This window comes from Procambarus clarkii, chromosome 5 (assembly GCF_040958095.1).
Source record: "Procambarus clarkii isolate CNS0578487 chromosome 5, FALCON_Pclarkii_2.0, whole genome shotgun sequence".
NCBI classification, from domain to species: domain Eukaryota; kingdom Metazoa; phylum Arthropoda; class Malacostraca; order Decapoda; family Cambaridae; genus Procambarus; species Procambarus clarkii.
In genome coordinates this window covers 44,085,170-44,100,747 of record NC_091154.1, presented here as the reverse complement: position 1 = coordinate 44,100,747, position 15,578 = coordinate 44,085,170, and the positions used below count along the sequence as shown (strand labels likewise).

The 15,578-nt window shown below is 45.7% G+C and overlaps 2 protein-coding genes across 2 annotated transcripts in view; one reads left to right on the top strand and one right to left on the bottom strand.

Annotated features, from left to right (window-relative positions):
- Positions 1-15,578, bottom strand: part of LOC123763767 (uncharacterized) — a 199,531-nt gene that overhangs the window by 173,170 nt on the left and 10,783 nt on the right. The gene's annotated exons all lie outside the window — the stretch shown is intronic.
- Positions 1,979-13,670, top strand: LOC138351920 (tigger transposable element-derived protein 7-like). The gene is made up of 5 exons (XM_069304068.1): positions 1,979-2,009; positions 2,823-3,133; positions 3,242-4,387; positions 12,087-12,318; positions 13,495-13,670. The coding sequence occupies exons 1-5, from the start codon at positions 1,979-1,981 to the stop codon at positions 13,668-13,670; spliced, it is 1,896 nt and encodes a 631-aa protein (XP_069160169.1).

Below are 15,578 nucleotides of genomic sequence, written 5' to 3'. Positions count from 1 at the left end.
GGGTGACTTTAGCCGTTTATACTGGTAATGCTTCCCCCATATCATGTATTATATGCATATGTCTGTTTAGGGAATTTTATCCCGATCTATGTACAACCAAAAATAACTGTGTGCAAAAAGTATAAACTTGACAAACATAACAACAGTAAAAACATTTCGTGTGTGTTTGACGCTCACTGATATGTTCCAGCGTTGTTTTATATTTGGCGCTATTCTATCTTACGATTTGTTGATCTTTTTTACCTACGGGCTCATAGAACATTCTATTGCGAACACATTGGCACAAAAATTAATGACGTACATAGAATAATAATGTCAGGACAGTGAAATAAGTATAAACTTTCAAAGCGCCATATCGCACATGTGTCGTCGCGTCACCGATACCGGGTAACAGTTCCGCCACTTCCCACACTCTTGCGGGTGGGCCGCAACCATTATTCTACTTTTATATTCATATCACCGTGTTGGGAATTTCATTGCGAGTCCATTGATACCAAAATTAACGCTGTAGGACAAGTGTGGAGGTGATAACAATCCCAAGAGTAAAAACATTTTGTTGCTGTTGGGCGCTCACGGCGAGTCATCTACGTAGTTATTTATTTGGTGCTGGTATCCCTATACCTTTCGTGACCTTTTTTACTAATGTTCTTCTAGAGAATTTTATTGCGAACACATTGGTACCAAAATGAAATACGTAGCTCGAGAACTAAGGTCAGGAGAGTAAAAAGAGTACACACATTTTTGTTCTGACGCTTAAGCGACAAAAATGCCGCGCGCACATACCGCTTTTTTTTAACCTTAGCCGGGTGGGCGAAAGTGTTAGAGTTTATTTTCCTCTTCCATGGCTATGCAATTTGTTTCCAATTGATTCTTGTCCTTGCGTAAGTCTTTCACAAACCCCTCAAGACCTAAAACTTTGCTATTCAAATGGTCATTAACACTTTCGCGTTCTCCGCGAAGGTCAGGGAAACAACCGTAAGTGCTCACGGCGTTTTGCCGCGTAAGCGTAAAAACAAAAATGTGTATACTCTTTTTACTCTCATGACCTTAGTTCTCGAGCTACGTATTTCATTTTGGTACCAACGTGTTCGCAATAAAATTCTCTAGAAGAACATCAGTAAAAAAAGTCACGAAATGTATAGGGATACCAGCACCAAATAAATAACTACGAAGATGACTCGCCGTGAGCGCCCAACAGCAACAAAATGTTTTTACTCTTGGGATTGTTATCACCTCCACACTTGTCCTACAGCGTTAATTTTGGTATCAATGGACTCTCAATGAAATTCCCAACACGGTGATATGAATATAAGCATAGAATAATGATTGCGGCCCGCCCGCAAGAGTGTGGGTAGTGGTGAAATTGTTACCCAGTGTCGGTGACGGGACGACGCACGGCGCTTTGAAAGTTTATACAGTGCTTCCTCAGTTAAACGAACCCCGCTCTATCGAATTCCCGGAAGAGCCGAACAAATTGAATTCGGTACCAAATGTTCAGTGGAACATACAAATGTTCGATTAAGTGAGGAATGTTCGTCCAAGCGGTCACCGAGGCCGAGCGTCGGAGCTGGCTGTCATCAACTATGATTCGCCAGAGTGTAAACAGTTATACATGTACAGTATAGTGTTTTATTATCCTTACCCATTGTTTCTAGGGAGAAATGGTGATAAAATGGAGTCAGGGGGTATTGGTGAGAGAGTTGTTGTCAGGAGGCAAGTGGTGTCATTAGTTAGGGTTTTTTGTTAGGGGGCAGGTGGTGTAAGTTACGTATTCTCATGGGAGGCAGGTTGTCAGCCAGGCAGCTGACAACCAGCTGAAATGGTGATAAAATGGTGTCAGGAGGGCATTGGTGAGAGAGTTGTTGTCAGGAGGCAAATGGTGTCAGTAGTTAGGGGTTTTTGTTAGGGGGCAGGTGGTGTAAGTTACGTATTCTCATGGGAGGCAGGTTGTCAGCCAGGCAGCTGACAACCAGCTGAAATGGTGATAAAATGGTGTCAGGAGGGCATTGGTGAGAGAGTTGTTGTCAGGAGGCAAATGGTGTCAGTGGTTAGGGGTTTTTGTTAGGGGGCAGGTGGTGTAAGTTACGTATTCTCATGGGAGGCAGGTTGTCAGCCAGGCAGCTGACAACCAGCTGAAATGGTGATAAAATGGTGTCAGGAGGGCATTGGTGAGAGAGTTGTTGTCAGGAGGCAAGTGGTGTCAGTAGTTAGGGTTTTTTGTTAGGGGGCAGGTGTTGTCAGTGGTAGAAGTTGTCAAGGGAGGCTGGAGTAATACTGTACAGGTACAGTAGTGGTGTCATTAAAGGCTGTAGAGGCAGGCACCACATGTGACTGGCGGCTCCTTGCTCCCTCTCCAGCCCCCCCCCCCCCCACCCTCCTTCCTGCCCCTGACCAGCAGAAACCAGCCACAACTCCTCTCCTCTTTAGTCGTCAGATGCCAAGAGTCAATTTAATAATAATTATCGCATTATCTACACTGAGAATAGCCTTTTTATTAGAAAAATGTCATATTGGCGCAATAATAATGGTGAAAATTGTGATATATACAGTACATATTTTAAACAGTTTCAACACATTTCCTTTTCACTGAATTTTTAATAAAATTGGGGTGTAGATAACAGTTGGCAGTGTGAAAACGTGTTGCTCCTCCCCTCCTCCCAGTGTGAAAACGTGTTGCTCGCGCATGAAGGATAATTTTGAACAATTTTTATCGTTTGAACTCTTATACTCTGTCAAGATGTCTCAGAGCAGCATTCGTGGTGTTCAAGATTTAAAATGAAAGAGAAAATATTTGTCAATTGATCAGAAAATTGATTTAATAGAGAAAGCAGAGCGTGGATACTCAGTCACCCGTCTCGCCCAAGAATTCAACATCGGTAAAGCTACAGTTTGTGATATAAAAAAGCAGAAGGATAATATTAGGAAATTCGTTGCTCAGAGTCAAAGTCATGCAATAGGCAACAGGAAAACATTGAAGCCTGCTAAATATACGGATTTGGACTCTGCTGTATTCAAATGGTTTACACAGCATCGTGCGAAAGGAATTGCTGTTTCAGTTGATTCTATTAGAAATGCAGCTGAAAGACTTGCTGAAAAGTTAAACATTGACAATTTCAAGGCTAGCACTGGATGGGTATGTTGATTTAAAGAGAGGCATGGCATCATTAACAAGAAAATTTGTGGCGAAGCCTTAAGTGCAGATGTAGGAAGTGTTAATGCATTTAAATATAAACTTTCTCAGCACATGGTATCTAATAATCTAAGCTGGTTTCAAGTGTACAATGCAGATGAAACAGGCTTTAACTGGAAATGCCTTCAAAGAAACACTTTGGCCTCTAGGCTTGAGGAGAGTATTCCTGGTCGCAAGGTAAGCAAGGAAAGAATTTCAGCATTATTGTGCGGTAATGCAGATGGCAGTCACCGAACAAAGTGCGCAATTGTTGGGAAATCTGCCAACCCCAGAGCATTGAAAAACTGCATGAACAGATTACCTGTCGTTTACTACAACACCAAAAATGCCTGGTTCACACAGATTATTTTTGAAGACTGGTTCCAGAATCACTTTTGTAAAGAAGTAAGAAAGCATCAGATCAATGAGCGTGGCATTCGTCCTGCTGATGTAAAGGCAATGCTGTTGGTTGATAATGCCCCAGCTCACCCCATTGCTAAATTAACATCGCCTGATGGTAAAATAACATGTATGGCTTTACCACCAAATACTACATCTTTAATACAGCCCATGGATCAGGGGGTTATCTATGCTCTCAAACGGCTTTATAAGAGAGCTATGAATGTAGAAATAATGGAAGTTCTGCTCTCTCAGGAAGACGAGAGGCTTAATAAGGATACAAGAGCTAGTAGAACACTAGAAAACTTCAAGAAATATTCAATTAAAGACCCTATTTACATCTGGGCCAAACAATGGAACGAGTTGAAGGTCACCACATTAAAGAACGCATGGAATAAAATTCTGAGTCCGGTACCTGGTGAGAATGAAGACGAAGATGACTATGATTTTGAGGGCTTTGATAATGCGATTTTTGAGACATTAAGAGATGCTGGCGAGGAAGATTTGCAACTTTCTGATGTGACTGAGTGGTTAGATAATGATGCTGATGATCCAGGTTATGGTGAATTAACTGATGATGAGATTATCCAGTGTGTTACTGGTAATGCTGATGAGGATGCTGAAGAGGAGGAAGATACCTGTAGCATGTTACCTATTCCATATGCTGCATCATTACAAAACCTTAATCAGCTGCTTGATATGGTTGCTGTAACTGATGATGAAGAAGTGGCAGATTATTATCTACACCTAAGGGGATTGAAAGATATTATAATGAAGAAGCTCATAATGAAGAAACAAACTAAGATTCAAAAGTTTTTGGTACAGCTTAACAGTAGGCCTACAGGACCAGCACCCAGCACTAGCAAGGACTCGCCTGAGGATGCCCAGGCAACTGGACCAGCACCTAGCACTAGCATGGACTCACCTGAGGATGCCCAGGATACTGTACCAGCACCTAGCACTAGCATGGACTCACCTGAGGATGCCCAGGATACTCTACCAGTACCTAGCACTAGCATGGACTCACCTGAGGATGCCCAGGATACTGGACCAGCACCTAGCACCAGCATGGACTCACCTGAGGATGCCCAGGATACTCTACCAGTACCTAGCACTAGCATGGACTCACCTGAGGATGCCCAGGCAACTGGACCAGCACCTAGCACCAGCATGGACTCACCTGAGGATGCCCAGGATACTCTACCAGTACCTAGCACTAGCATGGACTCACCTGAGGATGCCCAGGATACTGGACCAGCACCTAGCACCAGCAAGGACTTACCTGAGGATGTCAAGGCAACTGGACCAGCACCCAGCACTAGCCATAACTTACCTGGGAGTGCCAATTGAGCTGTACAACACAGTTCTAATGACATAAATGTACAAAGTGTAAAAAGTGTAGTTTAAGTGATACAGTACAGTATACGTTTACTTAAGTACTGTAGTGTGATTCTAGTGGTTTGTATTTTATGTACAGACTGTAGTGTATAATGTACATTTGTTAGAAAAGTTACTGTTCCTTAATGAATTTATACAGAGCACCACTTCGTTTCCGAACTTTAGTTATCCGAAACTTCCAGTTTCCCGATTGGGGTTGGGGAGTCATGCTACCCGAACAAAGTTCGGGTAGGAAGGGGTCCGCCAAGCGTAGGAAGGGGTCCGCCAAGCGTAGGAAGGAGTCCGCCAAGCGTCACGCCGGCTTGTTGTGGTGGGTGGGAGATGGTCCAGTTTGCCCACTGTAACTTCACAGATTCACGGCCTATTATTCCAATTATTTTGAATTGCCATAAGGCTGGAATGTTCATTCTGTGCTTTTGTTTTACATATCTGCACAATCAAGAAACATCTGTGCACCATGTCGGCTCCAAATGCACGCATTGCGTCAGTGATGGCTGACCAGTGGGTGGATGGATGAGGGAGCTTAGGTGGGAGGCAGTATGAGAGAGGTGGGGAGAATTAGTCAGAAAGGGAGGGAGGGAGAGAGAGATGCTAGGAGGGAGTGGGAGGGAGAGAGAGATGCTAGGAGGGAGGGAGAGATGCTAAGAGGGAGGGGGGAGGTAGGGAGAGATGCTAGGAGGTAGGCAGGAAGGGACGGAAGTAGTGAGAATTAGGGAGGGGCAGGCAGGCAGGCACAGGCAGGCAAAGGCTGGCAGGCAGGGAGTGAGTGGTAGTCACGCAGTTGAACCGCGTGACCTTTAAAAGAGAGTATGGGATGTAGGGGGGCGGGTGGTGGGGGCGAGACCGGCTCATTCCCGAAGATAAGCCTAACACACACTACCCGTTAGCATGATGGCAGGCAGGCAGGCTTGCAGGCTGGGAAGGAGGCAGGCAGGCAGGCTGGGAAGGAGACAGGCAGGCAGGCTTGCAGGCTGGGAAGGAGGCAGGCAGGCAGGCTTGCAGGCTGGAAAGGAGGCAGGCAGGCAGGCTTGCAGGCTGGGAAGGAGGCAGGCAGGCAGGCTTGCAGGCTGGGAAGGAGGCAGGCAGGCAGGCTTGCAGGCTGGGAAGGAGGCAGGCAGGCAGGCTTGCAGGCTGGGAAGGAGGCAGGCAGGCAGGCTGGGAAGGAGGCAGGCAGGCAGGCTTGCAGGCTGGGAAGGAGGCAGGCAGGCAGGCTTGCAGGCTGGGAAGGAGGCAGGCAGGCAGGCAGGCTTGCAGGCTGGGAAGGAGGCAGGCAGGCAGGCTTGCAGGCTGGGAAGGAGGCAGGCAGGCAGGCTTGCAGGCTGGGAAGGAGGCAGGCAGGCAGGCTTGCAGGCTGGGAAGGAGGTTGGTTGATGGGGTTCTGGTTGATGGGGTTCTGGGAGTTCTTCTACTCCCCAAGCCCGGCCCGAGGCCAGGCTCGACTTGTGAGAGTTTGGTCCACCAGGCTGTTGCTTGGAGCGGCCCGCAGGGCCACGTACCCACCACAGCCCGGCTGATCCGGAACTTCTATTAGAAGGCAGGCAGGCTGGGAAGGAGGCAGGCAGGCAGGCTTGCAGGCAGGGAAGGAGGCAGGCAGGCAGGCAGGCTTGCAGGCAGGGAAGGAGGCAGGCAGGCAGGTTTGCAGGCTGGGAAGGAGGCAGGCAGGCAGGCTTGCAGGCTGGGAAGGAGGCAGGCAGGAAGCTTGCAGGCTGGGAAGGAGGCAGGCAGGCAGGCTTGCAGGCTGGGAAGGAGGCAGGCAGGCAGGCTTGCAGGCTGGGAAGGAGGCAGGCAGGCAGGCTTGCAGGCTGGGAAGGAGGCAGGCAGGCAGGCTTGCAGGCTGGGAAGGAGGCAGGCAGGCTTGCAGGCTGGGAAGGAGGCAGGCAGGAAGGCTTGCAGGCTGGGAAGGAGGCAGGCAGGCTTGCAGGCTGGGAAGGAGGCAGGCAGGCAGGAAGCTTGCAGGCTGGGAAGGAGGCAGGCAGGCTTGCAGGCTGGGAAGGAGGCAGGCAGGCTTGCAGGCTGGGAAGGAGGCAGGCAGGCTGGGAAGGAGGCAGGCAGGCAGGCAGGCTTGCAGGCTGGGAAGGAGGCAGGCAGGCAGGCAGGCTTGCAGGCTGGGAAGGAGGCAGGCAGGCAGGCAGGCTTGCAGGCTGGGAAGGAGGCAGGCAGGCTTGCAGGCTGGGAAGGAGGCAGGCAGGCAGGCAGGCTTGCAGGCTGGGAAGGAGGCAGGCAGGCAGGAAGCGATATATGGGTGTTGAAGTGAACCATGAACCACGTGACCTTTGAGAGAGTGTGTGTGTATGGGTTTGGGGTGGGGGAAGAAGGGGAGGTGTGTCGGTGGTGGGGGAGGGACCGGCTGACTCCGTAAGCCTAACCACACTCCACAGACCTGTGACCCAGATTTGTTTCTTAAATGTACAGTACATCATCGTATATTTTAGGCAGGATGTGCCTACAGGCTGGCAGGATGTGCCTGCAGGCTGGCAGGCAAGCTGGCAGGCAGGCTGGCAGGATGTTCCTGCAGGCTGGCAGGATGTTCCTGCAGGCTGGCAGGATGTTCCTGCAGGCTGGCAGGATGTGCCTGCAGGCTAGCAGGATGTGCCGGCAGGCTGGCAGGATGTGCCTGCAGGCTGGCAGGCAAGCTGGCAGGCAGGCTGGCAGGATTTTCCTGCAGGCTGGCAGGATGTGCCTGCAGGCTGGCAGGATGTGCCTGCAGGCTGGCAGGATGTGCCTGCAGGCTGGCAGGATGTGCCTGCAGGCTGGCAGGATGAGCCTGCAGGCTGGCAGGATGTGCCTGCAGGCTGGCAGGATGTGCCTGCAGGCTGGCAGGATGTGCCTGCAGGCTGGCAGGATGTGCCTGCAGGCTGGCAGGATGTGCCTGCAGGCTGGCAGGATGTGCCTGCAGGCTGGCAGGATGTGCCTGCAGGCTGGCAGGATGTGCCTGCAGGCTGGCAGGATGTGCCTGCAGGCTGGCAGGATGTGCCTGCAGGCTGGCAGGAAACATCTAGAGGATGTTTGCCAGTCGTCTTAATAATCAGTTAGGAACAATTAAGGACTTTTATAAAGCGGATCAGGACTTCACTTATTGGTGAGTACAAACAAAACACGGTCGCATTTACGCTATGAACCTGTCAATTTTTTCCCCTAGAGTTTTTTCGTACATTTTTCAGAACCATTTCTTTTTACATTTCTAGTTTATTTTTTCCCCTCTATTTCTCGTATACGAACTTACATGTTAACCGACGGGTCTCGTCCCCAAGGGGTTCGGAAACCAAGTGGTGCTCTGTATTCATATCATATCTGGCACTCTCAGGGTATTGAGGCTAAAAGTCTGCACTACACAACTCAACTGTTAACGTAAGTACAGTAAAACACAGAAACAATTTATTGCTAGATTTATAAACTAGATTTTAGATTTAGAAAGATTACATAAATTAAGGTTAAAAAAAAAAAAAATTTTTTTTTTTGGGGGGGGGGGGGGGGTCAGAGGGTTTTTTTTTGGGGCCGGACGGATGGAACGAATTCCGCACTGGAACGAATCGGCCTCACCCCATATAGTTCGTTCAAGTGAGGACACACTGTACTTATTTCATTCTCATGACATTATTATTCTATGTACGTCATTCATTTTTGTGTCAATGTGTTCGCAATAGAATGTTCTATGAGCCCGTAGGTAAAAAAGATCAACAAAGCGTAAGATAGAATAGCGCCAAATATAAAACAACGCTGGAACATATCAGTGAGAATCAAACACACACAAAATGTTTTTACTTTTGTTATGTTTGTGAACCTTTCATGAACTTATTGTACCATGCAGCCTATTGGTGAGAAAGAGAGCCTCATGGCGCGCAGTTTGAAACAAACCCAAAGTAAATCGGATAAAAATTGAATTTTATACAAATATTTTAAAAGAGGACATAAGTTTATGTCCACTATGCGGTAGCGTTAGGCGAAACAGGACTCCTCGGTGAGTCCGGTTAGCGCGAAAGTGTTAAGGTCATTCCATGTGAATTCACCAAAAGCATCCCACTCGACCCTTTCTAAATCTAATGAAATTTTGTAATAAAGTAGCCCTAGACCCCAAATTAAATTGTGCAAAATATTAGCACTCAATCTGCTTTGGTTCTTAAATAACAGGTCCATATTGAATGGGCTCTCGTCTCGTTAATGCGTAAATACCACAAAAATTACCAACTTTGACCTTTTGTTGAATCATGACTAGTGCCCAGAGAGGTGTAAAATTTGGCATACCAGGGCAACTTTTGGTGCAGAATACAGTGTAGTAAAAAAAGTCATTTGGGTAGCGATTCAGCTACCAATCCATGCTAATATCACTGCCAATATATCTCAAAATATCTTAATATGCGTCATTCCCAGTTTGGTTTTGAATTGGATAGAGCAGATTTTTCTGTACAGGAGTAACTTTTATTTAGATTGGGATCTGAATTCCTAGTTCAGCCACAGGACTGAAAATGACACTTTTATATGCTAGGCGTATGTACATTGTAGGCTATTATAGGCTGTCAAATCCAGAGCATGGCAATTTGCCTTCTGCAAATTTATCCATAATTAGTGTAATCCTTGGCTGAGCCACTACCAATCTAAAAGATTGGCAACCCCATCGCCTAGGGGCCACGCCCGATAGGCAGGCAAGGCTAGCCACGGGCGGGCCACTTTCTCGCAGGTTCCCAAGCCTATTAGTTGGGTGCCTGACAGGTTCTCAAGCCTCATGTGGAGGCTTGTGCACATGTAATTATAAATGTTTTGTTGTACTGTTTTCATGTTTACTTTACCTAATGAAGAATCGTTGCTAGCTTGAGGGAGATGATGGGGAGGTGGGAAGGAGGAGAGGGGTTATGGTGTGGAAGGAGAATCCACCTCTGAGTCAGGCGGCTTCTCTCTTCTTGGGAATTTCCCCCCACTGGGACCTGGTAGTGGTTCACTATCACTGGCTGGTCTTTACTTTTGCAAAGAACGAGTCTATTGACAATTGCTTTTGTCTTTGTTTTAGGAAGTCCCTAAAACGAGACAGCAAATTGTCATTAAACACATTCACACACTGGGTTGTCACTGCTTTATCAGGGTTACCTGGTTGATAACTGGTTGATGGGGTTCTGGGAGTTGTTCTACTCCCCAAGCCCAGCCCGAGGCCAGACTTGACTTGTGAGAGTTTGGTCCACCAGGCTGTTGCTTGGAGCGGCCCACAGGCCCACATACCCACCACATACCCACTGAAGCCCGGTTGGTCCGGCACTCCTTGAAGGAAACAATCTAGTTTCCTCTTGAAGATGTCCACGGTTGTTTCTGTAATATTTCTGATGTTCGCTGGTAGGATGTTGATCAACCGTGGACCTCTGATGTTCATACAGTGTTCTCTGATTGTGCCCATGGCACCTCTGCTCTTCACTGGTTCTATTCTGCATTTTCTTCCATGTCCTTCACTCCAGTTCGTTGTTATTTTACTATGCAGATTTGGGACCTGTCCCTCCAGTATTTTCCATGTGTATATTATTTGGTATCTCTTCGTCTCCTTTCTAATGAGTACATTTGGAGAGCTTTGAGACGATCCCAATAATTTAGGTGCTTTATCTCGTCTATGCGTGCTGTATATGTTCTCTGTATTCCCTCCATTTCAGCAATCTCTCCTGCTCTGAAGGGGGAAGTGAGTACTGAGCAGTACTCAAGACGGGACAACACAAGTGATTTGAAGAGTACAACCATTGTGATGGGATCTCTGGACTTGAAGGTTCTCGTAATCCATCCTATCATTTTTCTGGCTGACGCAATACTTGCTTGGTTATGCTCCCTAAACGTTAGGTCGTCGAACATCATTATTCCCAAATCCTTGACATGCTGTTTTCCTACTATGAGCAGATTCGATTGTGTTTTGTACCCTGTATTATGTTTAAGATCCTCATTTTTGCCGTATCTGAGTACCTGGAATTTATCACCGTTAAACATCATGTTATTTTGATGCAGGATGCAGTCACTTTTTCAAACATTCCCAACACTTCCCTGATCTCAGTGGAAGAGGCAGCATCCTCCCTTACCTCCTCATCCCCTTACTAATGGTGCAAATTGTTGATGAGGACCTGCCATACTCCCTTGTGAGATCAATCACACGAACACCACGCTCATGCTTTGCTATAATTTCCTTCTTCAAATCCACAGTAATTGTCTCTTTCTTCTTCTTCACAACACTATCTTTAGCAAGCAGCTTCTTTGGTGACATCGTGCATCACAAATTGTAGTCACAAAACCACAAAAAACAAAGCAAAGCGCAAATAAATGCAGAAGGATGCTCGTCGTGCACGAAACAACAACAACAACACTGGCGTCAGAGAATTTGCGAGAACCAGTGAGACACTAGGAAGCACCATATGGTTTTGCTCGTTAATAGAGGTGAAGCTCGTCAATAGAGACAAATTTGCTGCAAGTGGCTAGCGCGTTACTCGAAATGCTCGTAGATAGAGCCGCTCGTTAATCGAGGTGCCAATGTATTATTTGTGTATATATATGTATACAACGACCAAGCCGTATCCCATTAGCCGAAGAACTGAAGGGTGGATGACCTGCATGGGGGTCTGGAGGCTCCCCCTTCCCACTCCTGGGGAGGGGGAAGCTGTGCAGACATGCAGCCTGACTCGTGTGACGTCATACTTGTTTGCTCGTTTTCAACTGGGGAGTTCTGTCCACTCGTTTGTCTAATTTTGCCGTTTTTAACCAGAATAGGGTTTTGTTTGGTGGTGCTTACCTCTCTGGGTGCCTGTCCCGGTCAATGGCAGATATAGAATGCTCCAAAATCACATGTGCATTTCTCTAGGCCATTGCTCCTCCTGCCTCTCTGAGGAGGCCAGGTTCTGGCTCGTGGTTCCTGATAGGCCTAGAACTCCACCCACATCGACTGATGCCAAAGTTAGGGATATCCATATCAGCCTGAATAGCTCCGGGGAGCCAAAGGGGCTTCCCCCAGAAAAAGTTTTTAAAACTGTTAGCATTCTTTCTAAGATCAGATATTATGTACCTCCCCTGCTCTGGTGACGCACTATTACTCTCTCGTCTATCTTTATCTCAATTATTATACATTGACACCTCGGCTTTCAAATGCCCCTCTTTATGAACTTTTCAGGTTATGAACCAAATTTCTCCGGAAAATTTCCATCGGGTTACAAACTTTGCCTCGGGAAACGAGTATGTTGATATGCGTATGGGCCGACCTACCGCATGGTGGCACGGCGATCGCGCTTCAGTTTACCAGTGCCACTCGCCCAAGAAAGCCAGTGGTAAGGTTCAAGCCAAGAAAACAAATGTGAGAATGAACATAGAGGAAAAACAAGAGATCATTCGTAAACATGAAAATGGTACATGTGTTGAACAACCATGTACCAACAGTGATTGTTGAACTAGCTAGGCAGTACTATAAATCCATGTCAATGATATGCACTGTATTTGCTAAGAAAAAGAACATTTTGAGTGCTAAAGTGGCAAAAGGCGTTTCAACAATCACGAAACAAAGAACACAAACACTTGAGGATGTTGAAAAGTTGTTATTAATTTGGATAAACAACAAGGAATTAACAGGTGATAGTGTTTCAGAGGCCATCATTTGTGAGAAATCAAGAGCATTGCACGAAGATCTTATAAAGAAAACCCCTAGAACGACTGCAGATACAAAAGAGTTTAAGGCAAGCAGGGGGATGGTTTAACAAATTTAGAAAAAGAAGTGGTATTCATAGTGTTGTGAGGCATGGGAAGGATGCCAGCTCAGGCAAACCAGCAGCTGAAAGATTTATTGAAGAATTTAAAGATTTTGTAGAGAGTGAGGGATATCTACCGCAACAAGTGTTTAATTGTGATGAGACGGGACTATTCTGGAAAAGGTGCATAAGAGGACATACATTACCCAGGAGGAAAAGTCATTGCCTGGACACAAGCCTATGAAAGATAGGTTAACTCATGTGCTGTGTGGTAATGCAAGTGGCGATTTGAAAATTAAACCCTTGCTTGTGTATCATTCTGAAAATCCAAGAGTTTTCAAAAAGTATAATGAGCAGAAAAGCCAAATGTGTTTGATGTGGTGGGGTAATAATAAGGCATGGATGACTAGGATATTTTTTATGGAGTGGGTGAATGAGGTGGTTTGCCCTTCCATACAAAAATATCTGCAGGAGAAAAGTTTGCCACTCAAGGCCATGCTTCTCTTAGACAATGCTCCTGCTCATCCTCCAGGCTTGGAAGATGCATTGTTGGACAAATATAATTTTGTTAAAAAGTTCCTTCTTCCTAACACCACTCCTCTAATTCAGCGTATGGACCAGAAAATCATTGCTAATTTTAAGAAATTTTATGAGAGGGCACTTTTCCGGAAATGTTTCGAAGTGACTGATGCTACAAACCTCACCCTCAAAGAGTTCTGGAAAAACCTTTTAACATTTGTAGTGCTTTAAAACTCTCTGACAAAGCCTGGCAAGAAGTGACTCAAAGAACCCTGATCTCTGACTGGAGAAAATAGTGGCCCAAATGTGCTTCGGAACTAGAATTTGAGGGGTTTGAGCTTGGAACTGAAGTGCCTATTGTTGAGGAAATTGTTACTTTGGGCCAGAAAATTGGCCTTGAGTTGGATGGTGCTGATGTGGAGGAGTTGGTGGAGGAACACAGCGAAGAACTGACCACCGAAGAACTCCTAGCCCTTCAAAAAGAGCAGCAACAATAGGCAGCTGAGGAAATGTCTTCAGGGGAGGAGGAGGCAATAGAGAATGTCCCTTACTTATTACTTATTAGGAAGTGTTGTAGGCTGTGGGAAGAAATGCAAACTTTTGTTGAAACGACTCACCCAGAGCGAGCTGTAGTAGGCTGTTGCCTTAACCTTTTCAATGACAATGTGATGCCTCACTACAAACAAGTGTTATAAAGCAGGGAAAAACAATCTTCAATGGAACAATTTCTAGTGAGAAACTCAAGCAGTGAGCCACAACCAGGTCCTAGTGGTATGCAGGCAAAACATGCCAGAGTGTGTACCCCAGAGAAGTCATCACTGCCTGATGTTATAATGGAAGGGGACTTCCCTTCCAAACAGTAACACCTCTCCTCCTCCCTCTCCTCCTCACCATCTTCCATATGCCAACAGGAGTCATCAGTACACACTTTTGTACTGAAGATTTGGGTGAATTAGGTATAAAATTTACTTTGAAGTTAATTTTTTGGGGAGTCTGGAATGGATTAATTCATTTTTCATTATTTCTTATGAGGATATTTGCCTCAGTTTACGAATTTTCGGGTTATGAGCCATCTCTGGGAACGGATTAAATACGTAAACTGAGGTACCACTGTATTTGTGCTTGGGGTTCTAGTACCCAAAATCATCTATGTCCCCTAATTACCCAACACAAAGCTGCTATTAGAATAATATTAAACTCTAGCTTCAGACACAAGGGCACAAAGGCAAAGATTTAGGTAAGGGTATTCTGAACCCTTACCTAAATCTTTGAATATGTTATATCAAATCTTTGATATTAAGTCACTGCACATCCTCTCATGTGTACTCTATATATTTAAAACTCTGAACTGTAATGCCAATCCTGACCTTAAAAGCGTCCTAGAAGATTGTAACAGAACCCATGGACACCAACACCAGTAAGAAATACCTATTTGATATTCCAAGAGTGAGCCTTAACCAAACTAGAAATGCTCTACAAATCAAGGGGACCAAGAATGTAGAATGACCTTCCCAATCATGTCAAAGGCTGTACCTCTCTCAACCAGTTTAAGAGAAAAACTAAGTACAGTGGTACCTCGGTTTAAGAGTTTAATTCGTTCCTGGAGACGGCTCGTATTCCGAAAACTCGTATTCCGAAGCAAATTTCCCCATAAGAAATAATGGGAAATGAATTAATCCGTTCCTGACTACCCCAGAAACCCCACTTCAAACTAAATTTTATACCTAATTCATCTAAGTAAACCTACAAAACTATGTTCAAGTTATTACTTACCTTGCTGTTGGTGTATGGAAGATGGTGAGAAGGAGGGAGGAGAAGAGGTGTTACTGTTTGGAAGGGGAGTCCCCTTTCATTATAACATCAGGCAGTGAGGACTTCACTGGTGTGCACACACTGGCACGTTTTGCCCTGCATACTACTAAGACTTGCTTGTCTTATTAAGAATCTGTCTAAAGACACTTGTTTTTTCCTACATTTTAACACTTGTCTGTAGTAAGGCATCACATTGTCATTTAAAAGGTTAATGCAACAGCCTGCTACAGCTTTATCTAGGCGAGTTTTTTCAACATAACTTTGCAATTCTTCCCATACTTCACACATTTTCTTAACACTTTAGCGTTATCACGGCGCTCAAGACCATTACCATTTTTTGTGTTGAGGTCGCACAGTGGACTCGCACACGAGTCACGAGAAAAAATATTTCTATAAACTCTATTTGTTAAGCAATCGACTTTGGGATAGTTTGAAAATGTCCGCCATGAAATTTCCGTTTTCCCTAATAGCCGCATAGCTTATTTGGGAGAACAGCATAGCATTGCACCATCGAGGAAATACCATTGTATTGTTGACACGCCAAGTGTAATCGACGTAGATTTTTATTTGGTGCTGGTCTAAAGCATTCTTTT